Raw genomic sequence first — 24022 nt, forward strand, 5'->3', positions numbered from 1 at the left:
TTTGCTTACATTTTTTCCAATGGCTGGGACACTGAAACAGGCTATAAAGTCCAGGACTGTCCTGGCCAACTTTGGACATATGGTCAAACTATTGACATATGGTCAGACTATTGTGGCATGCACTGATTCTGGCTACATATGCTGCATGTGATGCACAGGGCTGGATCCTGTGCCATGGGTGCTGCACACAGCACAGGATCCAGAGGCATATGGATCCACACAGCACAGGATCGAAGGCACACATGGCATGTGACATCTGCACCAGCCCAGCCATGCGCACTGGCTCTGGTGCTATTCCAGATTGGGCCCAGACCATTCCTGTGCTCTAGAGTCAGTCCGCAGGGCCAGTCTGACATAACTGCCACATGCAGTGCGTGTAACATGTACAGTGAGAGCCCCAGACCCGTGCTGGTGCATGCTGCATGCTGCACATGGGGCTGGATTGGGCACACATGCTGCTCACAACAGAGGGCTAATCTGTGGTATGCATTACATGCAGTGCTGCATGGGACAAGTGGTGGCAGACAACAGAACAAGGAGCAATGGTCTCAAGCTGCAGCAAGTGAAGTTTAGGTTAGATATTAGGAAAAAACTCTCACTAGGAGGGTAGTAAAGCCCTGGAACAGGTTACCCAGAGAGGTGGTGGAAGCTCCATCCTTGGAAGTTTTTTAAGACCCAGCTAGACAAAAACTTGGCTGGGATGGTATAGTTGGGGATGCTCCTGCTTTGAGCAGGGGGTTGGACTAGATCAGTGTCTCTCAACCCGTGGGTCACAACCCAAAAGTGGGTTGCAAAACTTTATGCAAGGGTCATGAACAAACTTGAAAAATGGATTCTCCTTTCAATGAGAAAAATGTGGAAACCTTGTCTTTTCCCTTGCAGACTGTCAGAGTCCCAAACTGCAAGGGGCTGCTTGGGCACCCCCACCCCATACACACACGCCCACTCCACACACCTACCCCATGCCCCACACACTGGAGAGCTGAGGGTGAGGGCCGCTGGCTTGGGACTGGCCATTGATGTTTACAAATGGGTCCTAGTACAAAAAAAGTTGAGAACCACTGGACTAGATGACCTCCTGAGGTCCCTTCTGATTTTCTATGATTCTATGACTCAAGTCCAGGTCAGGCCCACAGACCAGTTGTATGTACCAGAACCAGTACACAGGGTGAATATGAAACAGGCACCTCATGTACTGGGCACCCCATGACAGCTCCATGTGCAAGCCCTGGACTTGGGTTGATGTGCACTGCGTGCAGGGTGTGCACCACATAAAGTGTCCACACTGGACTGGCTCTGTGCGCTGGATCCAGTGCAAGTGGTCAGTCTTTGGGTTCGATCCAGCCCACAAACCAGCCTAGCGCCCACCACCTGGCCATAGGGCAGGATGAATTTGATACCTCTGCACTACTGGATCAGGAAGAAGTAATGATTACAGCATAAACGGTGATATGCGCTCCCAAGGCAGCAGATTACAGAATACTTTTATAGACATGTAGTTAGAAGACCAACAATATAAAAATCTTAACAGGAACAAGGTTGCTCATCAAAATGATACCACTCGCTCTTAGTGTTCCCTTTTATATTCTGCCCCCTCTCTGCCCATTTTGTTGAATCTTTTGGGGATAGGGACCTGTCAGTGATACTCATGATAGCTTTATGCCAATCAATGAATCAATGCTGACCTATTCAAGTGATCATTCACCATAATTTACAGATATGTAGAGAGCTAGAGAACATGCAGCTAAGCCAGGCACTCCAGACAACAGCACAAGAAGACTGAAGGGAAATCCAGATGAAACTGAATTTTATATTCCTCTTCTCTAATGGATCCATACTACAATTATCATCATCATCCTCAATAGACCCCTCAGTAAGCACTGAGATTAAGTGTGGGAATAAAAGAAATCTCATAGTACAATGGCACCCAAAGGGTATTGGTAAATAGAGGTGCATCAATACATCAGTCCCATATTGGATCGGCACTGATATAAGGAAAATTTAAAGTATCAGCAATTGGTTTTTTATTGGCTGATGTGGCCGATAATGTCACTGATAAATGCCCTGTGCATGCGCGCAGGCACAGCGTAACGCAAAGGCAGCCAGGAGCACAGCCCGGCAGCGTGGAGAGCAGCATCGGGTTGGTAAGTCTGTGGTGGGGGAAGGGAAGGCAGATTGAGGCCCCTGCAGTGAGGGAGGGAGTGGAGCTGGGGCAGGGACTGCCCAGCCAAGGCAGGGCATGGGATGGAGCCACAAGCGGCTTGTCTGGGAGGCACGGGCAGGAGGGGCTCCCACTACTACACACACCCCAGGAGGGCATGGGTGTGGGGGCCATGTGCTCCTTGGATCCGTGTGCGCCGCCCACAGATCCAAGCACTGCTGCCCTGATTGCAGCCTGGCTCAAACCCCTTGCCAGGAAGAGCTTGGCACAGCCCTGGCTCCAGCCCGCAGCAGCAGCCCGTCCTCGCTCTATGCACAGATCCAGGGCACACATGCCCCCCATGCCCTCCCAGGGTGCATGTTGTGGTGCAAGCCGCATCTCCCGGATGACCTGCTCATGGCTAAATCCCAAGCCATGCACTGCCCTGGCTGGGCAGTTCCTACTCTTGCCCCAACCCCAGCCCTACTCCCTCCCTCACAGCAGGAGATTTGGTCTGCACCCCTCATGCCCCTTCCCTCCCCCCGCCCCTTCCTCCTCAACAGACTTACCAGCCCGACACTACTTTCCAAGCTGCCGGGCTGCGTTTCACCAGTCAGATCGGCATCGGCTGATATGGCTCCTTAAAAATTGGCCATCAGTATGGGCCCAAACAATCTCTATCAGTGCACCCCATTGGTAAATGTCAAATTATTAAGAGAGAAGAAACACCCAAGTAGGGTTCTGCAAAAATGTATGTAGGACTCACAACATCCAAAAAAGCAAAAAGATGATTACAATCTTAACTCTGCCACTTTAAAGAATGCATCATAGTCAAACAAGCCAAGTCTTGGTCATATTGTCTTATATAAACTTGCATGGCTAAGGTTAAAGTGTATTTTAAATCTAGGATTTGCATAGAAGTGTATTACCACCATCATAATGATTTCATATAAAAGGGCAAAGTGTTGGATGATCAGTTGTTTATTTTTTGTTGGCTGATTTGTGATCTGTCCAAACTTTACGTTGCATTTAAAATGGAGTTTTATGGAATAGAATCATATTTTCTTGTGCAAGACATATTTTTCATAAAATTTAAAAAAACAGCAATGGCTATTGTTGCTCTCTCTTTGGCTTCTATTGCCAAGATGGACAAGATAAACATACAGAGCTCTTACACACCAGAAGTATTCAAGAACCAACACTGGGTGACTTCAGGGCTTTTATTAACAAAAACAAATGAGAAAATTATTTTTTCCAAGCTGCAAATGTTTTATTATCTGGGGAAAAATATAAGAACTGATGATTCTTTCCTTCATACATATAGCTGACTTGAATAAAAATAATTTAAGAAGCTTTATTTTTACATTACACAAAAGCCATTAAAAACTAGGATTATTTAATGGAGGAAACAAGATTATTCAGAGAGAACTGTTGTCTAACTAGTGAGAAACAGTACTCAAATCTTGTAACTCAAATATGGAGTCAATCACCATTTGCATTCCAGTGAAGAAAGTAAAGCAAAGTTATCTGTAAAAGAGTTGAACTCTGAAACTGGCACATAGTCACACTAGTGACTACTCATAATAAAGCGTCAATTCTAAAATCTTACCCCAATCATATAACATTCAGTCTTCAAAAGGTCAAATCTTTTAGAAATTCCAATGATGAACAATCTTTCCAGTGTTCCTACCATCCAATCTGCTAAAGCCCGCTTGATTTTGGAGGGGTTTTTTGGTGCTATTTTTGTTTGCTATTACAAGCAAATAAAAATTGTATGCAAACTACATTGCAAAATTTTCCTTGCCCCCACAGTTTGGGCCAAGTACTTTCTTTTGACAAAGGATGAAGCATCATTGCTTGATAATTGTTATGCGGGTAAAGGATGGCCAAGCAGATTTTGTGCATTAGCTGGTGCATCTTCACGACAATTCCATAAGTGGGACTTAAATATTGGGGCATCTGATGTTGTGTAATTAAACAGAAGTGCATTTACAGCTGGGCTAGAATGACATTGTTAGATGACAACAGGTCTACCAACTAGTTCAATTTCTACACATATCTTGTGGCAAGCACTTCCAGCATATACACCGTTTTTTAAAAACCGTATGTATTCAGGCTGTATTTTCCATTCATAGACGCATCACTTGTCTGGTGTTTTTAGTTGTATCTAAGTAAAGATCATTTTTTCCCTAAAAAGCTAGGAAACTCTGAACATAGGTCACCACACTGTTGTGAACTGACTTTAAGAACCAAAGGTTGCAATGACATTAGCACATCAAAATTTCACTGTAGAACACCCAGGTGAAATGTCATCTGTGGAAAAAAAAAAACAAACCCAAAAACATGCAGGGAAAGAATGAGGTGGATTTTGAGCAGATATTTATTTCTATTAAGGATCACATTAAATTTCATGTAAATGTCATAGTTATGACTGTGGGAAATACTGAGGGAAAAACAACTTTCACTTAATACTAGGAACAACAGAACGTGAAAAAATACGACTACAAAACCTGTCAAAACTGTTTCCCTACTACAGTCAAACATTAGGATTTTTCTCCCTTTTGAAGGCCACTGGATTTGCAAGCTTGTATTGAGGTTTAAATATCAAACAGATGCCATCTAAAGGAGTACTTGACAACCCTCTTTTGTCAAATGTATTTAATTTGAACGTGTTTTGCTTTTTTTTTTAACTGTCTAGTTTGCAGTACCCTCCCAAGAGTTTAAACACGACACTCCTTCTCCTCAGTGCTTTGCCATTTTTCATTTGGCAGATGCTAACTACCACACCCTTCCATTTCCTAAGGAGCACAAGACACTGTGAACTGCCCTTTTATTTTGTCACCCACATCATCAATAGCATTACAGCCCTGGACCATGACTTACTAATTAACCAGTGCCCCTTTCGTTGATGGGATGCTTTCTTTTGCAGCCACATCTGGGTAAAAAATATTGTCATTTTGAATGACAAAAAAAATATTGTCATTTTGAATGAACGGGGGCTACAGGTTTCTTTTAAAATTTTCAGTAAATGGGAAGATGGATTTTTATTTAAGCACATAACTGGATCCAGGTGACGGATCTCACCAGATTTGGACAGTTTAAGAAAAGCGTTCCTTTCTCAGTCTGTAATTATTCTTAGTTATACCATGAAATATTCTACTGGAATGAGCTAAAGAATTTTGAAAATATTATTAATTATATTTATTTCTTAGGTGTATTTTACTTTTCTAAATATATTACTCATTGATTTAATTCAATCAATAATCTACCATATTGTCATCCAACTATAGCAATCCAGAAACATTTTCTGGCTATGGAAGAGGCTTAATTATTAAGCCGCATCTTCCTACAAAGCTTCAGTATTTTGATTGGAAAAAAGCATTTCTTATTGAAATAATACTGAAGTGGAGCACAAGCCCTCCTCCATCTATCTGAATGTTAATTAGCTTTTCAGGACAAAAGGCCAATCACATTGAATCACATTGAATGTTCAAGACAGCTCAATGGGGAACTCCGGTGGGACAACAGTATATCTTGGGTCAAGTCTAGGGATGAAATCCTTGAAGTGTCTAGATGCTTCAGTATCAAATACGTCTAAAACTTTCCTATTCATGAGAGCAAACCTGAAAAAGAAAAGATTTGTGATAAAGAAAACACTTTCCATTTACTTACAAGTACAAATATTATCAAGTGCTTCAGTATTGGAATGGTTTCATTATTATGAAATATTTTCCTTCCTTTTGCAACGCACAGTGATAAAAGGCATTAAAAACCCAGGGTGTTTAAAGTTTAATAGCAGCTGAGGGGAAATACATGCCAGTGGTGTCCCTAGCTAACAAGGCAGAGGATTGAGCTAGACGTCTGGAGCTGCCTCCCAGCCCCGCTTCTCTACACTTCTATGAAACAGGGATCTCAGCTATGCTGCACTTGCAATTTACTTCCGAAGCGGCACACATTTTTATTCTAGACAACGCAGGTGCCTTTTTCTATCTGAGAAGTAAATCTGCTTATGAAGCGAGTCACAGAGCACATGTTTAGCCTTTCATATCATACTTTTATATAATATAGCCTATGTGGGTTTTGGGGTTTTTTTTTTACCATTCCCCAGGAAAAATGTCCCCCCACCACAATCTGAGAGAAACCATATCCCTGTCCCCATTTGCCCTGAATCCTGACAGCAATTGTAGTGGAAGAAATTGAAGCATTTTTGGAGTGCTAAATAATTGACCTACACATTTACTGTATTTACTCAATTCTGAGACAAAATTTATTCCTCATTCAAGGGGGGGGCGATGATTTTCCATCTTCAATTCAAGTATGAGATTGGGGGCAATGGGGTGGGGGGTGAAGACAGCTGCTGATGCTCTGGCTCCAGCTCTGGCTCTTGCCCCAAACCAGGGTTGGAGCTGCAGCTGCAGCTGGTCCCCTTGCCAGCTCCCAGCTCTACTCTGCTGCCTCTCCCCCACCCCGCTGCAGCAAAGGAAGTGGGGAGGGAGGGATGGAGAAATTTAGGACAACCTTCCAGTAATTAAATTCTGTACTTTGGGGGATGATATTAAATTCAGGTTGTCTTGGATTCGGGAAAATACTGTATATCATTTGGGCACATATCTGTTATGTTTCACATAATACTTCACACTCCATAGGATTCTTAAGGAACCTTTCATCTCAGATGAATTAGGGAGGGAAGTGTTCTGCTTAAACACAAATCTGCCACTATGCTCTTCTACACAACAGTCATCTGTATAAAGCTAGTTTGTGAAACAGAAACGAAGGGATGGAAGGGACCTGTGGAGGTCACCTAGTCCAAACCCCTGCCTAGGGCAGGATCATCACTCTCCAAACCATCCCAAACAAATCCTTGTCTAATCTACTATTAAAACTACACAGTCTAATGCTAGTAGTTTAGTTGTGGTAGTAGAGTGCAGGCTGCTGCTTTAAAGCTAGGTCAGGTATGTTGACAAGAGCTGTGGTGACTCCATTATAAATGTCCCCTAAGTTCTTACCTGCCCTTTGTCAGCCGTAAAAGGAATTTCCAGTACGAAGGTCTTAGATTTTGAACTTCCATCACAGCCTGCAAACAGATTTCAATTATAATTTCTTCAAATCAGTAAGTAAAACATTCCTTGGCACAGGTACTAAGAAAAAGAAAGTGAATTCCTGCTACTCTTACTCTAATGATAGGTAGTCACAAGCCAGCTATGCTCTTGCTGTTGGGCTATATGCAGATGAATAGTCATGCTACCAGCCACGATCTGATCACCAGACAACAGGCTGTTGTCTCCACATGGAGCAGGGTGATCGCAGCACCTCAACCCATCAATTCTCTTAATGTAAAGATGGAAAATATGCCATGTTTAACAGGGATATGGGTGTGTGACTGGAAATTTATTTTTGTTAGACATTTGAGAAGGAAACTTGCAGGCAGGGAATTTAATTTTCTCTGTCCAGAGGGGTATCAAAAATAGATCCTCACTCCTGGAGAACAGAAATCTCCAGAAATCCATTTAGCCTGAACACAATAACTAGATTGGGAGGGGATGGATTCCAGGTGAAACCATGTGGAAATAAAGGTGGGGTCTGGGATGTAGTAGGAGATGATCAAAGTTGATTTATTCAGGACAGGAAGGGCACTGGTAGCCATCCTGGGATGCAGATTCTTCCAGCACCTCCCAGGCCTGACTGGGAAAGGTATGATGAAAGAAGAGGTGGGGATGGGAAGTAGTGAATGAAGGAAGTGAGCTGGACATGAGAAGATGAAGAGGTGGCTCTGAGGTGCAGAAAAAGTGGCAGGAAGTATTACTGAGAGAGTGGGCAGAAAGGATGGAGAAGGAGATTCAGGAACAGCAAAGGGAGAAAATGACTGCAGCTTGTCACAGGCCATGAGACTGGAGATCTCTTTCTTTGTTTCTGCTGATTTTTTACCAAGCTGTAATTGCAGCAAAAGTTAATTGAGTGTGCAATTTGCCAACTTGGCAGAAAACTGTGGGGAAGGTTAAAACTCTTTGAGGAAAATACTGAGTGAAGCAAAGTTTTCATCAATGAGTTCATTTTGTACTTCTCTTTTGCACCTTGAGGTTTCTTTCAAAAGAAGTTAGTATCTACTCATGATGATGACATTACATTAGAAATGGGTGATCTGAGTCATGGAAAGATTAGATGACCTTTTCTACATTAACACTTCAAAAGCAGGGAGAGAAAGCATAGGACCAGGCTCAGAGATCATGAGTTGAAGTCTTGCTTAAATCACCAGATTGTCCTGCCTCCTCCATAGGATAGTACCTCCATTTCAACCCATTCAAACATTAAAATGAATTAAGGAATTTTGATTTCTGTTCGAAGCCTGAATACTCACTGCCTGAAAGCAGATAGCTGTGGAAACAGCATAGATGATGCTGTCTGCATGAGGAAAATAAGGAACCTTTCCTGCTTCAATGCCTTTGAAGTACATGGTCTGTAAAAGCAAAACACACATGCCAAATAAATCATATGTTAAAGGAAAGATACTGACTTTTGTATTTAGATATACTTCCATTCCTGGAGTCCTCAGAAAATATTGTGATAACTACTGAAATTAACATATTTTTTTTTATACTAACAACCAGGGCCTGTAAATTAATCTGGACATTTTTTAACTTCCTTATAACATTTGCTTACTGGAGTGAAGAACATATTCAGAGTTCCCCAAGGTGGTTGGCTTCAGTCTAAGGAAAGGGGGCATATACAGAGAAATGGCAGTGGAAATATGGAACGCTCTGTGAACTCTCTACAAGGAAAGGATTTGGTTTTCTCCCCCTCATTTTGTACTGATTCCTAATACATCTAACCATCAGGTCTGAATATACTTCCTCACACCACTCCTAAAGCACTCCATTCAATTGTACACAATATAACCAACTGCACAATCCCATCCCTGTGCATCAAACAGCACACGGCCTTCCAGAGAACAGAAAATATAATGATGGAGGGTCTCAAAAGATGGGAGTGGGAGGAGGGAGTCAGCTTTTATTTAAAAAAATAAACTTGGTAGGAAAGAAAAAGAAGATCTGATGGAATGGAAGAAAGATCAGAGACAGCAAAGGATGTACGGAAGAAAGAGAATCCGGTGAGAAAAATGCAGGCATGGCGTGTAGTTTACCAGGGAACAAGATGGGGATGAAGATGTCCATCCAACCACCTCACTGATAGGAGATGATACAACCAGTGGCTGAGAACCAGCAACAAGGTAAAGTGAAGCACAGATGGTCACTGCATTCAGCAGTTTAATGCTCAAAACTTACATACCTTTCCTATCCTCGGTTTACCAACAGTAATTAACCACTTCTCACACATTATGAGAGTGAACATTGTTGCAAATGGCTGAAATAACTTATTCAAGGTGATGTGTTCAAAGCTTTAGACCTAATCATTATCTAGCAACAAAGGCACCAACTTTTCAAGAAAATTGCTAAATAGGTTGGTGTAGAGTGCCAAAGGAGCAGGTCTGTACAACAGTTGGGGGGGAAGGAACACTTCAGCAAAAGAACCCTGAGATCGTACAAGACAACATGCAAGATTCTATTCAGAAATATTAAAAGGGCACCATTTGGTGCCTTAGTAATACAAAAGTATAAAGGAAATTGCTACGTGGAACACAGTACAGCTTGTATTTTTTAAACTAAAATGGTAGCAGGTTTCCAGCAAAGAAAAAGGAAGTCAAAATATTAATATGAAACCAGGGAAATGATCTTTATTGCATTTCTAAAAATATGGAATTTTATTATATATTTTCTAACAATTAAAGGTGAACTTTTCAAAAGCCCCTGACTGGTTTAGGAAAATAAGTTCCACTTTTAAAAGTGCGACTGGGGAACTGAAGAATTTAAGGCCCAAATCCACCTTCTCCATTAGGCGGATAAGAGCGCTTACACGTGACTGAAGTTAGCTGTGAAGACTGGGGTCACTTATGCAGAGTTTAGACCCTGTTCTCTCTGATGAAACTCAACTCAAGTTCTAGGCTCCGTCAGCCAGAGAAAGCACATCTGCCCCTTTCCAGGATAGTGTGCTTGCCAAGATTAGGATCACGACACTGTCAGTGGTGATACTGGATCCCTTCTGAGCATGCTCAGGAAGACAAGTCAAGTTATTCAGAGAGGTGCAGGATCTAAAATCTGTAGAAACAGCCTTTACTGCCACGTATGTGACTTATAATAGCTGCATAATTGCTCCTTAGCTGCCTAAAACAGGAGTTGCATTTGGACCCACATGTAACTGGCATTCTAACAGGCTTCAACTCTTAAGTGTCTCTGGCCAGTGGTAGACAGTGAAAAAACCACGTGATGGGATCTGAACCCCAATCCCAATAATTGCATGCCTTGCCCTGCCACATATGTAGGACAGGATGTGTGATTATAGGGACTGGGGACAGATCTCAAGCATGTGACTGCCAGCAGCCCAGCCTGCCAGTTGCAGGAGATGAAAGGCTCCCTGAGGATGGAGTCAAGAGGATCCCAGTGCAGGGGAGTTTAAACCAGGCAGGGCTGCTGGGGGTGGAGGATCAAAGGCTTCCAGTGTTAACTGTGTAATAAGTGTAACAATTGCCAGGGGTCTTGGACATTTCTGAAAATGGCATTCAGGTTCCTAAATCACTTAAGGGTTTTAAAATGGTTTACCTGAATGTCAACATGATATTTCACAGAAAGGGTATAAAGGGTATTATAGATCTTGAAGATAACAGGAGATGAAGTTTGCTACAGAAAGACCTCCTTTTATAACAACAAATCTATCATGAGGCAACAAGTCAAAGAAAGTGACTATTTACTACCCTGAAACAGCTTGGAGTTGCATGCTTTTCTTTTTGAGAAAACGTGCAGAGTTTATTTTCTTGAGCACAGCTTGATCCTCCAAGCAGCACACGCCTCTTTGGTCAGTAAACCTTGGCTTGCATAAGATGGTAAAAGCAGTAAAAAAAATGAGAAAGCACATAGCGTTTTTCTTATTGCATTGCAGCCACAATGTCTCAGAGTAGAGTCCAGAGAAAACCATCAGCAACACAGCATAACATTTCCTTATTATAAACGGAAAAATGCTCCAGTAAGTAAACCTCATACAACAAGGATGATGCAATGGGCCTGAGATGTTTTGATCCATCATTACATATATCCAAAGAGAATTTGAATCAGGATTACTAGGAATGTGCATGACTAGGTTACATATCTCTATGTTTAATGTGTCATTTTGTTCCATCATTTTTCACATTTCTCTCTGTTTTCACCTTTTCAAAAGGAATTCAAATGGTGGCAATAGGACCTGGATTCCCTAACATCAGTAGAAGGAGACTGACTCAGGGACAAGGCACCAGGGGCAGGCACTGTCAATTTATTCCAGTAATATTGCTGTGAAAAGAGCCATGATATTTCATGCAAAAATCATAGTGACAAACTTAAAAGCCTAAATACACCATTCCTAGTCAATGTTTCAAGGCTTACCCTCCCTTTTAAGAACATAAGGGTGCATGTAGACGTGTTACAGGGCTGCTCTGATGTGCTGTAATTGCAGCATGTCAGAGCAGACTCCATTAATTGGGTCTGCCAGTGTGTGGTAATTACCGTGCTCAAGCCAGCTTCTGTGTCTCGTATATTAGTGTCTTCATGCTTCAAAATGGTAACAGGATGCTTGAACTAAAGCTCGTTGCACAAGCTTTAGTTCAAGTGTCCCCACCATCATTTGGAAGTGTGGGGATGCTAATACATGAGACTCTCAGAGCCCCACTAATTAACGTTCCCCCCCCCATGTAAATGTGCCCTAAGAGCTGCTGTTTACTGGACCAGACCGCAGGTCCATCAAGCCCAATATTTGCAGTGGATACTGGCTAGAGCTCTCTGCTTGGTGTCCTCCCTTGGCACCTTGGTTATTAACTTGTAATATTCACTTCCATCTCTGTTTTGTCATTTACTGTCCCAAGATATCAACTGTTGTACACCTAACAGCCTTTCTCCTGAAAAGGGCTTGTGGTTCCTGGTGGACCTAGGCCCACTGTGATTGCACAACAAAATAGGTATGCCTCACAAAGATCTCTGGCAGATGAGCATTTAAAAGCACAATAGGACCTGATGTATGAGTCCCACAATTGTGCTTCCTGCCATGCCACACACAGAGAAGGTGCGACTGTGGGATCAAGCATCAGATCCCATCACACCATACTACCAGTAGCAAGCTCCCAAGGCCTGGAGCTGCCAGCTAAGCCAGACTCCCAGCTGCAGAAGTACATGGTATACCCCTGTGGCTGGAAGCCCCAGCCTGGCTACATGTTCAATTAATGGCATGAAAGGAACCAGCCACAAATTTATTATGTATATTTTGTGTAATAACTTTGTGTGGCTCATTGCTTGTTTTATCATGCCATTAACTGCATTGCCGTGTGGCCAGCTAACTACTTAACATGTGATTAACTGGTTAATCATGTCTTAAGTGCAGTGTGGCCCAGGGGGCACAGTGGCACACACTGGATATTGATGGGAAGGCTGACCAGGGGATATCTATTCCCACTCCTCTCCCATTGCAGCTTCCAGCATAGAGGTTTCTCTCCCAATTCATGTGTTCATAAATTGTGATTATAAATATGGATATGCAAACAATGCCTGGGGAGTTGTGTTATGAAATTCTTCTTCTTCTTCACTTTTCCTTGGCTTACATTATTTTATCAGATCTCAGAGAAAAAAAAAGGATCAATTTATCAGCAGGAAGTGTCGTTTAATCAGTGCTCACTTCAGTGCATGGATCAGTTGAAAATCTGATTCATTAAAGTAAACAGGTAAGCATTCTTGGCTATATGTTAAGACATAAGCTATTCTGAATTGCCCCAACTTATCATTTAAACTAATGCCAAACATCAGGAAACAAAGTCAGGAAGTCAGCTGTAACTTTTGGTAATAAATTTGAAACTGAGGGCTAGTGCTGATTTGTATTTTTGGCAGAAGAGACAAAAGGCACATTGCAGAAATCTAAAGTTCCAGGAATGATATGGAAAGCAGAGGGCTACCAAGGAGACAAAGGAGAAGTTAATGGAGAAAATATGCAAAGACCAATGGCTAATGGACCGTTAGGTTTAGTCATGGAAAGGAAATGAGGTCATAAAACCGAACCATTATTTGGCACGTGTTTGCTTGCATGCAGTTCTATAGTGCAAATGTAATGTGATACTGCACACTCTGACAAAGCTAGTAACATTTGTCTTCTTTCTCTGCCCTATTACTGCAGCTAGGATGAAACACCTGGGAACCAGCAGTGCATACCTTACCTCCACTAATTTGGAAGCTAGGTACATGGAGATAGTAGTACTTTTGTAAAACATCATAGAAACTCCTGCCAGGGACCCTGCAAAAATTGAAAAACAAACAAAAATAAAAACATACATAAGATTTTCAACTATTTCTTGATGTTGCTGTACGATGCAGAGCTCAGCACAGCTGATGTTACACAAATTTGTGCTTGCTGCTTCTGTATCAAGCTTCAGTGATGTTTCTGTGCTGCATATGAAAGGGTGTTTTGTGTGTCAGCTTTTCAAAAAAAGACAGATCCCTTTTGTTTTGGCACTTTGAGATAAAGCTGAAGTCCAGTGGCTAGCAACATGGTCTCAAATCTCCCCCCCACATCCAAAGACCCCAGCAGGGAAATGGCATAATGCAGGGGTGCCAAAGATCTGACTGGGAATTCACAGGCGAGGCCCATCACTGAATTCCCAGCTACAGAGCATTGCTGGGGACGCGTGCTGACAGGTGGGGGTGGGTAGGAGCAACATCTACATTAATCTCTGTGCTGCCTCGTGCCCTACCACTGCTGTCACTGGGTCCAGATCTGGCCTGTGAAGCTCCTTGTGGTCCACATCCACCCTGGAGCTTCATGAGAAATGGACACCCTGATCTAATGGACCCATGCAGTGCGGAGATCATTTGGTCTAGTCTGTGCTCATCTCCGCTGCACAGGAAGGCTCCACTGAGTACTACATCATCAGTATGAAATCCCAAGCATACTCTGCACCCCAACCCATTTGATTCTGCAGCCACAGGGCCTTCTTTGGCCATAGTGGGAAGGGGCAGGGCCCATCCCTCTTTTAACTGCAAATGCCATTGTATTCAAAACACCAGAAGAGTTCCTAATTAGAAACTGGGAAGGAAATCTTGGAAAGTAAAAATTGGTAGTCATCTACATCAGTCAGGTGTCAAGCAGAAGGCAGGTCAAGGTAGCATCTTAGAGACTAATATGTTCAGAAAGGCAAAAACCTTTGTAGGTGACAGCCTACTTCATCAGGTGCTATGAATGGACTTGCAAAGAGCAGGGGTACAAAAAAAGGAATAAAGTAATTTAAAAACAAAAGATAAGGACAGGGGAAGGCCATTTATGACAGAGGCAAAGTGGGGTTGAAGAAATCAAAAGGGCAAAACAAAGCAATTAACCCACTGAGGGTTAAACTCACTGATGAGCATAGGGGTTATAAATGCTAGCTCAGGTATGTGGATGAAAATGCAGCATCTCTGAGACCATACTTAATCCAATCTATGAGTGATTTCTTGTTCAGAAATTGTATATGTTCAGGTTGGTTTCTACAGTTTGGACCTTTAAGAAGTTCTGCTGTTTAAGAAAAGCTACGCGGAGGTCAGTGATGGAACGTCCCGGGAGGCTGAAGTGTTTTGCCACCGGCCTGTGCGCCTTTCTGGAACTGCTGTCAATCACTGCCCATTCAGTCTTTCACGTAGCGATTGCCCCTGTTCAGTGTAGGCAGCAGAGGGGCACTGTAAGCACGCTGTAAGCACTGTAGCATATGACATTTCTAGAGGAGCAGATGAACAACCCCATACACTATAATTCATGTTAATTGTTTGTCTGAGCAACCAATGCCATGTATGCTGCCACATACAAAAGCTTGTCTTTCTGAATGAGTTAGTCTCTAAGGTGGTACTTCCCAAACTTTTCCCCAGCATGACCCCATTTATGACCCCATTTCCTTGGCATGGCCCCTCACTTCCACCTCGCAGCCTTCCACTCCTCAGGTGCCCCCCACTCCCCACCCATAGCCCCGACCCTGGCACTGGCCTCATTCCCAACCTGCAGCCTCCCATCCCCCAGGTGCCCCAGGGCCAGGGCCCGCAGCCCCTGCCCCCAGCAGCACCCAAGCCCTGGCTGCTGCCTGTGGGAAGCAGTGTCTGCTTTGGCTGGAGCGGAGTGTGGAGCCCAGCTCTCCCGACCCCCAACCCCCTCTCCCACAGGCAGCATGGCCAAAGTGGAGCCTGTTGGGGAGAGAGGAGAGGATGTGGGCTGCCCACCCTGCTGCCCTTCCCACCGGGGCTCCATGGCCCAGCAGGAGGGACCCAGTGTGGAAGGGAGCACTGCACTGCTGCGTCACCTTGGCCTCCCTGCTCTCCTCTGCCATGCCACCTCTGCCTGCCACGTTGCCTGTGCCCCCCCCGGATCCCTGTTTATCGCGACCCATCCACTCATGTTGCGATCCCAGTTGAGGTCGCAACCCACAATTTGGGAACCACTGCTATAAGGTGCCACCTTGTCCTGCTTAGACAACAAAAGACAACGTTACACTTGTGCAGAGAATAACTGGTACTAAACGTGCCTGGACATTTCCTTTTATAAAAAAATGTATCACATTTACATTGTTAATCATGTCTAATTTATTGGAGCCTTATAATGACTGATTTCCACTGCAGTACACACACAGCATTTGTTTTCTTGTTAATAAAATACATAGGAATTTTGGAAAGGAACGGGGGGGAGGGGTGCACCAATTATATGCTCAAAAGTAATAACATTTAGAGAATCTGAATCAGGTGCATCACTCATTTTTCTTTATGGACTTACCAGCTATAAGTGCATGAAGCTCATCATCCAGGTTTCGTACCCAGCGCAGGAAACAACTAGTACCCTGTGCGTGAGAGGATAATAGCATATACTTGGTTAGTATTTTTTTAAATGCTTTAGTTTTATAACAATGCACACAGCATCCAATAATCGAACTTATTAGCCTCAATGTAAGTGTTCATGAAGGATAAGCAGCTATTATGATAACAATAATTGCTTCTATTTCCACTACAGCCATGAGGCATCTATCAGTGTAGAGTCTGATGCACTTCATATAGTTTCAGTCTTTCTCAGAATCAGTCTAACTAACTGTAACCAGACTAGTCAACTTTAAGCATCCTTAAAGAAAGGAAAAGAAAGCCAGGTCCTGCTTGCTCTCTATCCACAGGAAACAGCTAAATTTGCTGACCAAAACTCTAACTGGTGAGAGCACTTGCTGCAATGAAAATAAATAGTCCAACAGCATGAGAGGCAAAGATGGTGACCTTCTCATGGGCCCAAACCCCTTGAGACTGTTCATGTGTCAAGTTAGCAGGCCCAGTAAAGTATGATAACTGAGGCCATCATGAACCTGAAGAGTATTTTTAAATCACAAAGCCCTGCATGTAAGTAGAAGTCCTAACTGAACGCAGAAAGACCCCAGGAGGTACCATCAAATCTTCTAATTTGACATTCTATATGTCAAAGGCCACTGCATTTCACCAAGCTGCACCTGCTCTGGGTCCATTACCTTGTCTTTGAAGCATAACTTCTGTTTGGATAAAGCACGGTTTCCAAAAACTAACCCAATGATGATTTAAGGCATGGGAATCCATCACTTTCCTCTGGAGTTTGTTCCAGAACTTAATCACTGTTGCTATGTTTAATTTCGAAATGGAATTTGTCTTGCTTCACCCTCCATGCATTGACTCTTGTCTTGCTTTGCCTTTCTCCAGTACGTTATGGAGCCCTTTAGTATCCAGGATCCTCTTCCCGTGAGGGCACTTGTGCGCTGTAGTCAAGTCACCTCTCAATCGTCTCTTTCTCAAACTAAAGTATTTAAGATTCCCATTGTAAGGCATCTTCTCTAGCCCTCAACTCAATTTTTCACTGTCCTTTTTTAAATATGGACAACAAAACTGTATTCTTCTACAATTCTGTGATTCAGACAGAGCCTCACAAGCACCTATGTACAGAAGTAAAAATCATTCCTCTAGTTCAACCCACTACTCCTGTTTATACAACCAAGGACTGCATTAATCTTTCTTCTTTTTTTTTTGTGCCAGAACATACATAGGAAATCTTACTGAACTGCTTTCCCAGTATGACCTCTTCATCCCTTTCACAGTCCTAATTCTGGTTACCTGTCCTTTAGGTGTGGCCTGTGGTTCCTTATTTCTATGGCTAGGGACAGACATTACACATAAACTGATTTAAGTGATCAGAAACTGGTTTAAACCTGTAACAGAACATAAGTTCAGTGCACATAAACTAGTTTCAAAATAGCTGAAACTGGTTTAAAATAGGGCTGACTGAATGTAGTATCAGACTTAACTGATTTGGCTCAAACTGGTTTATGCAATGTCTGTCCCAGGCCCTGTTCTGGTTTAAGTTAAACCAGAGTCCCCCAGCACCCCAGATGCTTTGCAGCCCTTCGCAGTCCAGAGAACAGGGCTGGCCCTGCCCCTGTGCTCCCAAGCCAGAGCTCTGGCAGAGACTACAGGCACAGCAGGATCTGCCTGGCTTCCTCCTAACCTCCCCTCTGCCACTTGCTGCTGAAGCAGGGGTCCCCCTCTCCCAGACCCCTTTCTGGTTTAAGTTAAACCAGAGTCCCCCAGCACCCCAGATGCTTTGCAGCCCTTCGCAGTCCAGAGAACAGGGCTGGCCCTGCCCCTGTGCTCCCAAGCCAGAGCTCTGGCAGAGACTACAGGCACAGCAGGATCTGCCTGGCTTCCTCCTAACCTCCCCTCTGCCACTTGCTGCTGAAGCAGGGGTCCCCCTCTCCCAGACCCCTTTCTGGTTTAAGTTAAACCAGATTCCCCCAGCATCCCAGATGCTTTGCGTCCCTGGGCTGGCTGGGTTGGGCTGTCTGCTCCAGAGAACAGGGCTGGCCTCACTCCTCTGCTCCCTAGCTAGAGCTCTGGTGGAGACTACAGGCACAGCCTGTCTGCCTGGCTTCCCCCTGATCCACCCCCCTTATTGCTCACTGCTCAAACAGGGATCCCCCCCCTTCCTCCCTTCTATCTCCCACAGCATGGACCCCAGGCATGTGGTATGCTAGCTAATGCTGAGAGGTGTCTCTGTGTGCATGTCTCCAATTTCCCTGGGACAGGCAGACAGAACAGTGTCTGCTTAGGGCTTTTTGGAGCCAACCAACAGGTCATTTCTTCCTTGGGAAAAAAGCTGTTTAAGAAGAGCTTGAACTAATGAGAGAGGCTTTTGTTTTGTTGATGGGATGATAAATGCTGTGTTATCAGCTCCCTGCTGGCTCCCTTGCCTGTCAGGTTTGCAGACAGTATGAAGAAGCATGAAGAGGGAGATTGAAAAGCTCAGTACCATCAACAGATGCATGCATTGCACACACCCCCTTTGCCTCAGAGCGCTAGCTGGGGGTTTGGGTCTGGCAACACTCCTGTCCCTTGAGCAGCGAGTGGAGAAAAGCCTGGGACGGTGCAGGCTGGTGGGGATTTAGAGCCCTCCCTAATCAGTGTGTCATTCCATGCCCTGGCCACCCCAACTTCCCCTCAGCTCAGCACTTTGGAATGAAAGGGAGGACTGGTTTAGCACCCCCTGACTTCTAACCTGAGCCACCACAGGCACGTGCCTGCATTTCCTCAGTCCAGAGGGAATGTCTGTACACTTGTAAACTGATTCAACCTAGGCAGATTAGACTAACTTGCAAAGATTACATCAATTCAGGATCAGGCTTTTTGAATGTCTGTCCCTAGCCTATATGTGCTATGCTGCATTTGAATGTATTAAAATACATTCTATTTAAATAGACCAAGGCTACCAACTGATTCAGATCACTTTGTGTGGCTGCCCTATACTCTTCTACTATTAAAGTCTACCAACTAGCATCATCTGCGAATTTCTATCAATGGTGAATGTAGCTTACTTCAACCACGCTGATAAAAATGTTGAATAGTATTAGGTCTAGTATTGATACCGTAGCGTCAATAAAAACCTGTAGCACAACTAGGTTAAGTGACAGGGACACCAGCCCCAGGCATCAATTTAGAGTGGGCACCAGAAGGGTGGCTGCTAGGAAATCTGCATTGTGGCAAAAGCAACCTAATTGTGCACCACTGCAGCAGTAGGCAGAATGTGGCAGCAGCAGCGAGGGTCTTTGAGTCTTTGTTGTCAGGTAAGACTCTTTTGTCCCTGGCACCTCCCCTCATTCTCCTGCTCTCTGGCATCTCTGTCCAAAGTGCAAAATTCACTACTTACATGTTTGTTAAAAATACTGTAATTATTTTGTCATTGACAATTATTTTGAGATGCCAGTTAGCAAGTTTCCCATTTATTTTATGTATGCTGTTTTGGTATTTTTTTAGTGTTCATTTTTTAACTGGAATGTTGCAGAGTACTAATCCCCAAGTACTTTACTTTTTTAACAGTTGCATTTATTTGCTAAACTTCACATCAGAATAAAATCACTATTTTGGCACAATTTCGTTTGATATGAAATTTTATTGATTAGCATTAATGATGTCCCTATCCTCTAATTCTTTATCAAGAAAATCTTCTTTCAGTAATGATACAGTATCAGCACACCCCAAATGAAATAATCTAGCTTCTAAGCGGTATTTAAATTTGCTTTTAGTATGCAGAGTTGATATTTTAAAGTGCTTCCTGACAGAACTCCTGAGGATCATAAATGCATCTTGTATTTTATTTTTGTTTTGCATACTTAGAGGGTACTATACATGATCTGCTTATGTTGCATTATGCTTATTAGGAAAGCATAAGTATTGTTTCATATATACTGTATGTACTCGAATAGAAGATGATTATAAGATGACCCTGAATAATTTGATTCTATATGTGGAAAATTTATAAATTTGTTACAATTTTCCAGGTAAACAATCTAATTATTGGAGGTCTGCCTTGAATGTGTCCCCCTCTCACTGCTACAACAGGGAAAATAAATCTGGGGGGTCAGGTAGTCCCTGTGCTCTCTGCTTTCCTCCAACTTTTTCCCCTGGCAGCTCCATCCCCCTCTTTTTACCGTCAGACCCTGCTCCCCCTGAGTGCATGGAAGTGAGAAGCAAATTTGAAAACAACAACTTTGAAATTAAACATGGCTGTATCAATTTGCATATAGTAGCAGTGCACTTAGTTCATCCAGAATTGATGTATGTTACCTTTTTTTGAAACTACTGCAGGTTTTAGCACAGGTACGCCATAAACACTTTTGAGCAACACCTTAGAACCCACTTGTATGTAGTACAAACCATTCAGGCTAATGATTTACACACAGTTCACTGGGCTGGGCCCCAACAGAGTCAAAAACATTTCAAGCCATGGTGACCCCACAGCTCAGCACTGCTCACTATATGCGTGTGCTCCACATACTCCCCACAAAGGATCCACATCCTAATCAGCCTCCACTCATGACTGGAGCCAGGTGTTCTTGTCGCAAGTCCTGGGATGATCCAAAAATGTATATGAGGTGCAGGGCAACCTGGTCCAACTTCATCTCATGTACGGCAGGGCTATTAATCACATGCACCAGGTTGAGAGAGGGGACAATAGTGGGATTGTGGATGAACTATTTGGGGTCCCATTTTGTGATGTTTGTCAAGCATTTAAAGCTGGTGAAAAAAACAGGAATAATTAAAAATGGAAAAGAAAGGTGCAGCTATGGGAATGAAGAGGAAGTCAAAAGCTATGCCATGTTGTGGCTCACCATGACTTGAAAAAGAGTCTGCAGTGAGTGGGGACTGTGTTTAATGGATACTATCTAGATGGGGTCATATGAGCTTAGTCTTACCAGGGGTCATACGAGCCCAGTATTAATTCCTGCTCAGGGCAGGGGGTTGGATTTGATGATATGCTCAGGTCCCTTTTGACCCTACATCTATGAACCTACGAATCTACAACAATATGTCTTATTCAGATGGACACACTACCCTATCCTTATGGAGCCTTTTGGCTAAAATCAAGGGAGATGGGGCATTTGAACCCCAAATCCTGTAGGATGCATGTAAGATGCCTGTTTGCATTTGGGGGGCAGCTGAAGCCCAAGACTGATGGGTCTGGGAGGGAAGATATTTGCCCAGTGGTAGAACCACACAGATTTAGCAACTGAGCTCTGCTGAGTTGAATTTTGGAACTTGAATATAGGGCCTTGCCCAAATGAATTTGGAACTGATTTGGGCATGAAAAAAGATAAAATAAACAAATAAACAAACAAAAGGTTTCCATCAGCATGTTTGCCAATGTGGGGGGGGGGGTATGTGTTTTATAGGCATGGTCAGTCAGCATTGGCTGCACTGAATCAACATCATAGTTGGTTTCCATTGCTGAGCACATACTGTTTTGGCAGCAGTTTAATGACAGACAATATATTTAGTGGGATTTTTGGTATGTGATTATAAGATGAGGGGCTTTTCCCCATGCCAATTGGGGGGAGGGTAACCTCATCTTGTATTTGAGTAAATATAGTATTATGACAGAAGTAAAATACAATACAATGCAAATCCACTGTGTAGTCACCTTCAAAGGTTCAAAATATTGGCTAGAATAGACCCTTTTTATGAACTCTTATAAAATATTTGAGTAAAGGTCACTTTAGCAAAAAAACAGGTAGAATTGGATTTTATTTTCTAGATGAAGTTATTAAAGAAAGCACAGGTTGAAAAGCATTTTGAATGGGGCTTCCACTATATCGTCCAAGACACCTCTCTCAAAATTTGAGCCTATATTTAATAAAATTAAAGTATCATGACCAAATGAGCTGTTCATTCTACTAAAAAAGTAGATTGTAACCCTCTGGGTTAAAATCCATGGGGAACACGGCACAGGGGACACAATGGTGGGAGTCTACTACAGACCTCCCACCCAAAGCCCTGAGCTTGACCAGGAGTTTGCCCGGGAACTGGCTGAGGCCGCATGCTCCAGGACCATGGTTGTCATGGGTGACTTCAATTACCCGGACATCTTGTGGGAGGATCGCTCAGCAAAATCTGAGCGGTCGCAAAGCTTCCTCTCGTGTGTGGATGACCTCTACCTGACTCAAGAAGTCTATGAGCCAACGAGAGGCAAAGCGCTGCTCGACCTGCTGCTGGCTACTGGGGAAGACCTAGTCGGCGACCTAGTGATCAATGGGAAGCTGGGTGACAGCGACCACGAGCTGATCACCTTCACCATCCGCCGAAAAGCTAGCAAGTCAGTCAGCGACAAGGAAGTCCTTGACTTCAGGAAAGCCGACTTTGACAAGCTCAGGAGGCTTGTCAGTGAGGCCCTAAGGGACCATGACCATGGAGAAAGAGGAGTTCAAGAAGAGTGGTTGCTCCTCAAGGGAGCGATCCTCAATGCCGAAACTAAGTCTATTCCATCTCGGAGGAAAGGCAGCAAGAGGGCACAGCAGCCCCCCTGGCTCTCCAGGGACCTAGCAGACCTCCTGAGGCTAAACAGAAAGGCCTACAAAGGATGGAGGATGGGAGTCACCTCCAAGGAGGATTATTCTGCACTGGTCCGGTCCTGTAGGGAGCAGACTAGGAAAGCCAAGGCTGCAACTGAACTCCAACTAGCTTTGAGCATCCAGGACAATAAGAAGTCCTTTTTCAGATATGTGGGGAGCCGGAGGAAAAGCAGGGGCAACGTTGGACCCCTGCTGAACCAGATGGGGCAACTGACAACTGACGCCCAGGAAAAAGCCAACCTATTAAATAGGTACTTTGCGGTGGTCTTTCATCAGTCCCATGGGATGCCCATGCCCGCTACGGGACAGGAAAGTCCGGGTGAGGGTGATCCCCTGCCCTCCATCGATGTTGACTTCGTGAAGGGACATCTTGAGAAGCTGGATACCTTCAAGTCAGCCGGCCCTGACAATCTTCACCCCAGGGTACTCAAAGAGCTGGTGAGCATCATAGCCCAGCCTCTAGCACGGATCTTTGAAAACTCTTGGCGCTCTGGTGTAGTGCTCGATGGCTGGAAGAAGGCCAATGTGGTGCCTATCTTCAAGAAAGGGAGGAAAGTGGATCCGGCTAACTATAGGCCCATTAGCCTGACTTTTATCCCAGGGAAGATCTTAGAAAAGTTTATTAAAGAGGCCATCCTTAATGGACTGATTGACGCCAACATCTTAAGGGATAGCCAGCACGGGTTTGTTGCGGGTAGGTCTTGCTTGACCAATCTCATTTCCTTCTACGACCAGGTGAGCTATCACCTGGACAAGGGAGAAGAGATTGATGTCATATATCTTGACTTCAAAAAAGCCTTTGACCTGGTTTCCCATGATCACCTCTTAGAGAAACTGGCCAATTGTCACCTTGGGTCCTTCACGATCCACTGGCTGGAAAATTGGCTCCAGGGTTGGACCCAGAGGGTAGTAATTGATGGAAGTCACTCATCGTGGTGTCCTGTGACCAGTGGTGTCCCCCAAGGCTCTGTCCTTGGACCCATACTGTTCAACATCTTCATTAATGATGTGGACACTGGAGTCAGAAGCGGACTGGCCAAGTTCGCTGATGACACCAAACTTTGGGGAAAAGCATCCACACCAGAAGACAGGCAGGTGATCCAGGCTGACCCGGACATGCTCAGCAAGTGGGCAGATGAGAATCTGATGGTGTTCAATGCCGATAAATGCAAGGTTCTCCACCTTGGGAAGAAAAACCCGCAGCATCCTTATAGGCTCGGCAGTGCTATGTTGGCTAGCACTATGCAAGAAAGAGACTTGGGGTCATCATTGACCACAAGATGAACATGAGCCTGCAGTGCAATGCTGTGGCTAGTAAAGCGACCACAACACTGGCTTGCATCCATAGATGCTTCTCAAGCAAATCCTGGGACGTCGTTCTCCCCTTGTACTCGGCCTTGGTGGGG

At 44.0% G+C, this 24022-nt stretch overlaps 1 protein-coding gene across 3 annotated transcripts in view; it reads right to left on the reverse strand.

Moving 5' to 3' along the window:
* Positions 1-4502: 4502 nt before the first annotated feature.
* TMEM135 (transmembrane protein 135) overlaps positions 4503-24022 on the reverse strand; it is a 358268-nt gene continuing 338748 nt past the window's right edge. For all 3 annotated transcript variants that reach the window (XM_019488262.2, XM_059721829.1, XM_014605912.3), the window contains 5 exons: positions 15989-16052; positions 13419-13495; positions 8496-8594; positions 7147-7214; positions 4503-5763 (listed from right to left, as the gene is read on the reverse strand). In XM_019488262.2, coding sequence (XP_019343807.1) covers positions 5631-5763; positions 7147-7214; positions 8496-8594; positions 13419-13495; positions 15989-16052 — 441 coding nt within the window. In that variant the 3' untranslated portion in view covers positions 4503-5630. The remainder of the gene's footprint in view (positions 5764-7146; positions 7215-8495; positions 8595-13418; positions 13496-15988; positions 16053-24022) is intronic.

Source organism: Alligator mississippiensis, chromosome 1 (assembly GCF_030867095.1).
Source record: "Alligator mississippiensis isolate rAllMis1 chromosome 1, rAllMis1, whole genome shotgun sequence".
Lineage (NCBI taxonomy): Eukaryota > Metazoa > Chordata > Crocodylia > Alligatoridae > Alligator > Alligator mississippiensis.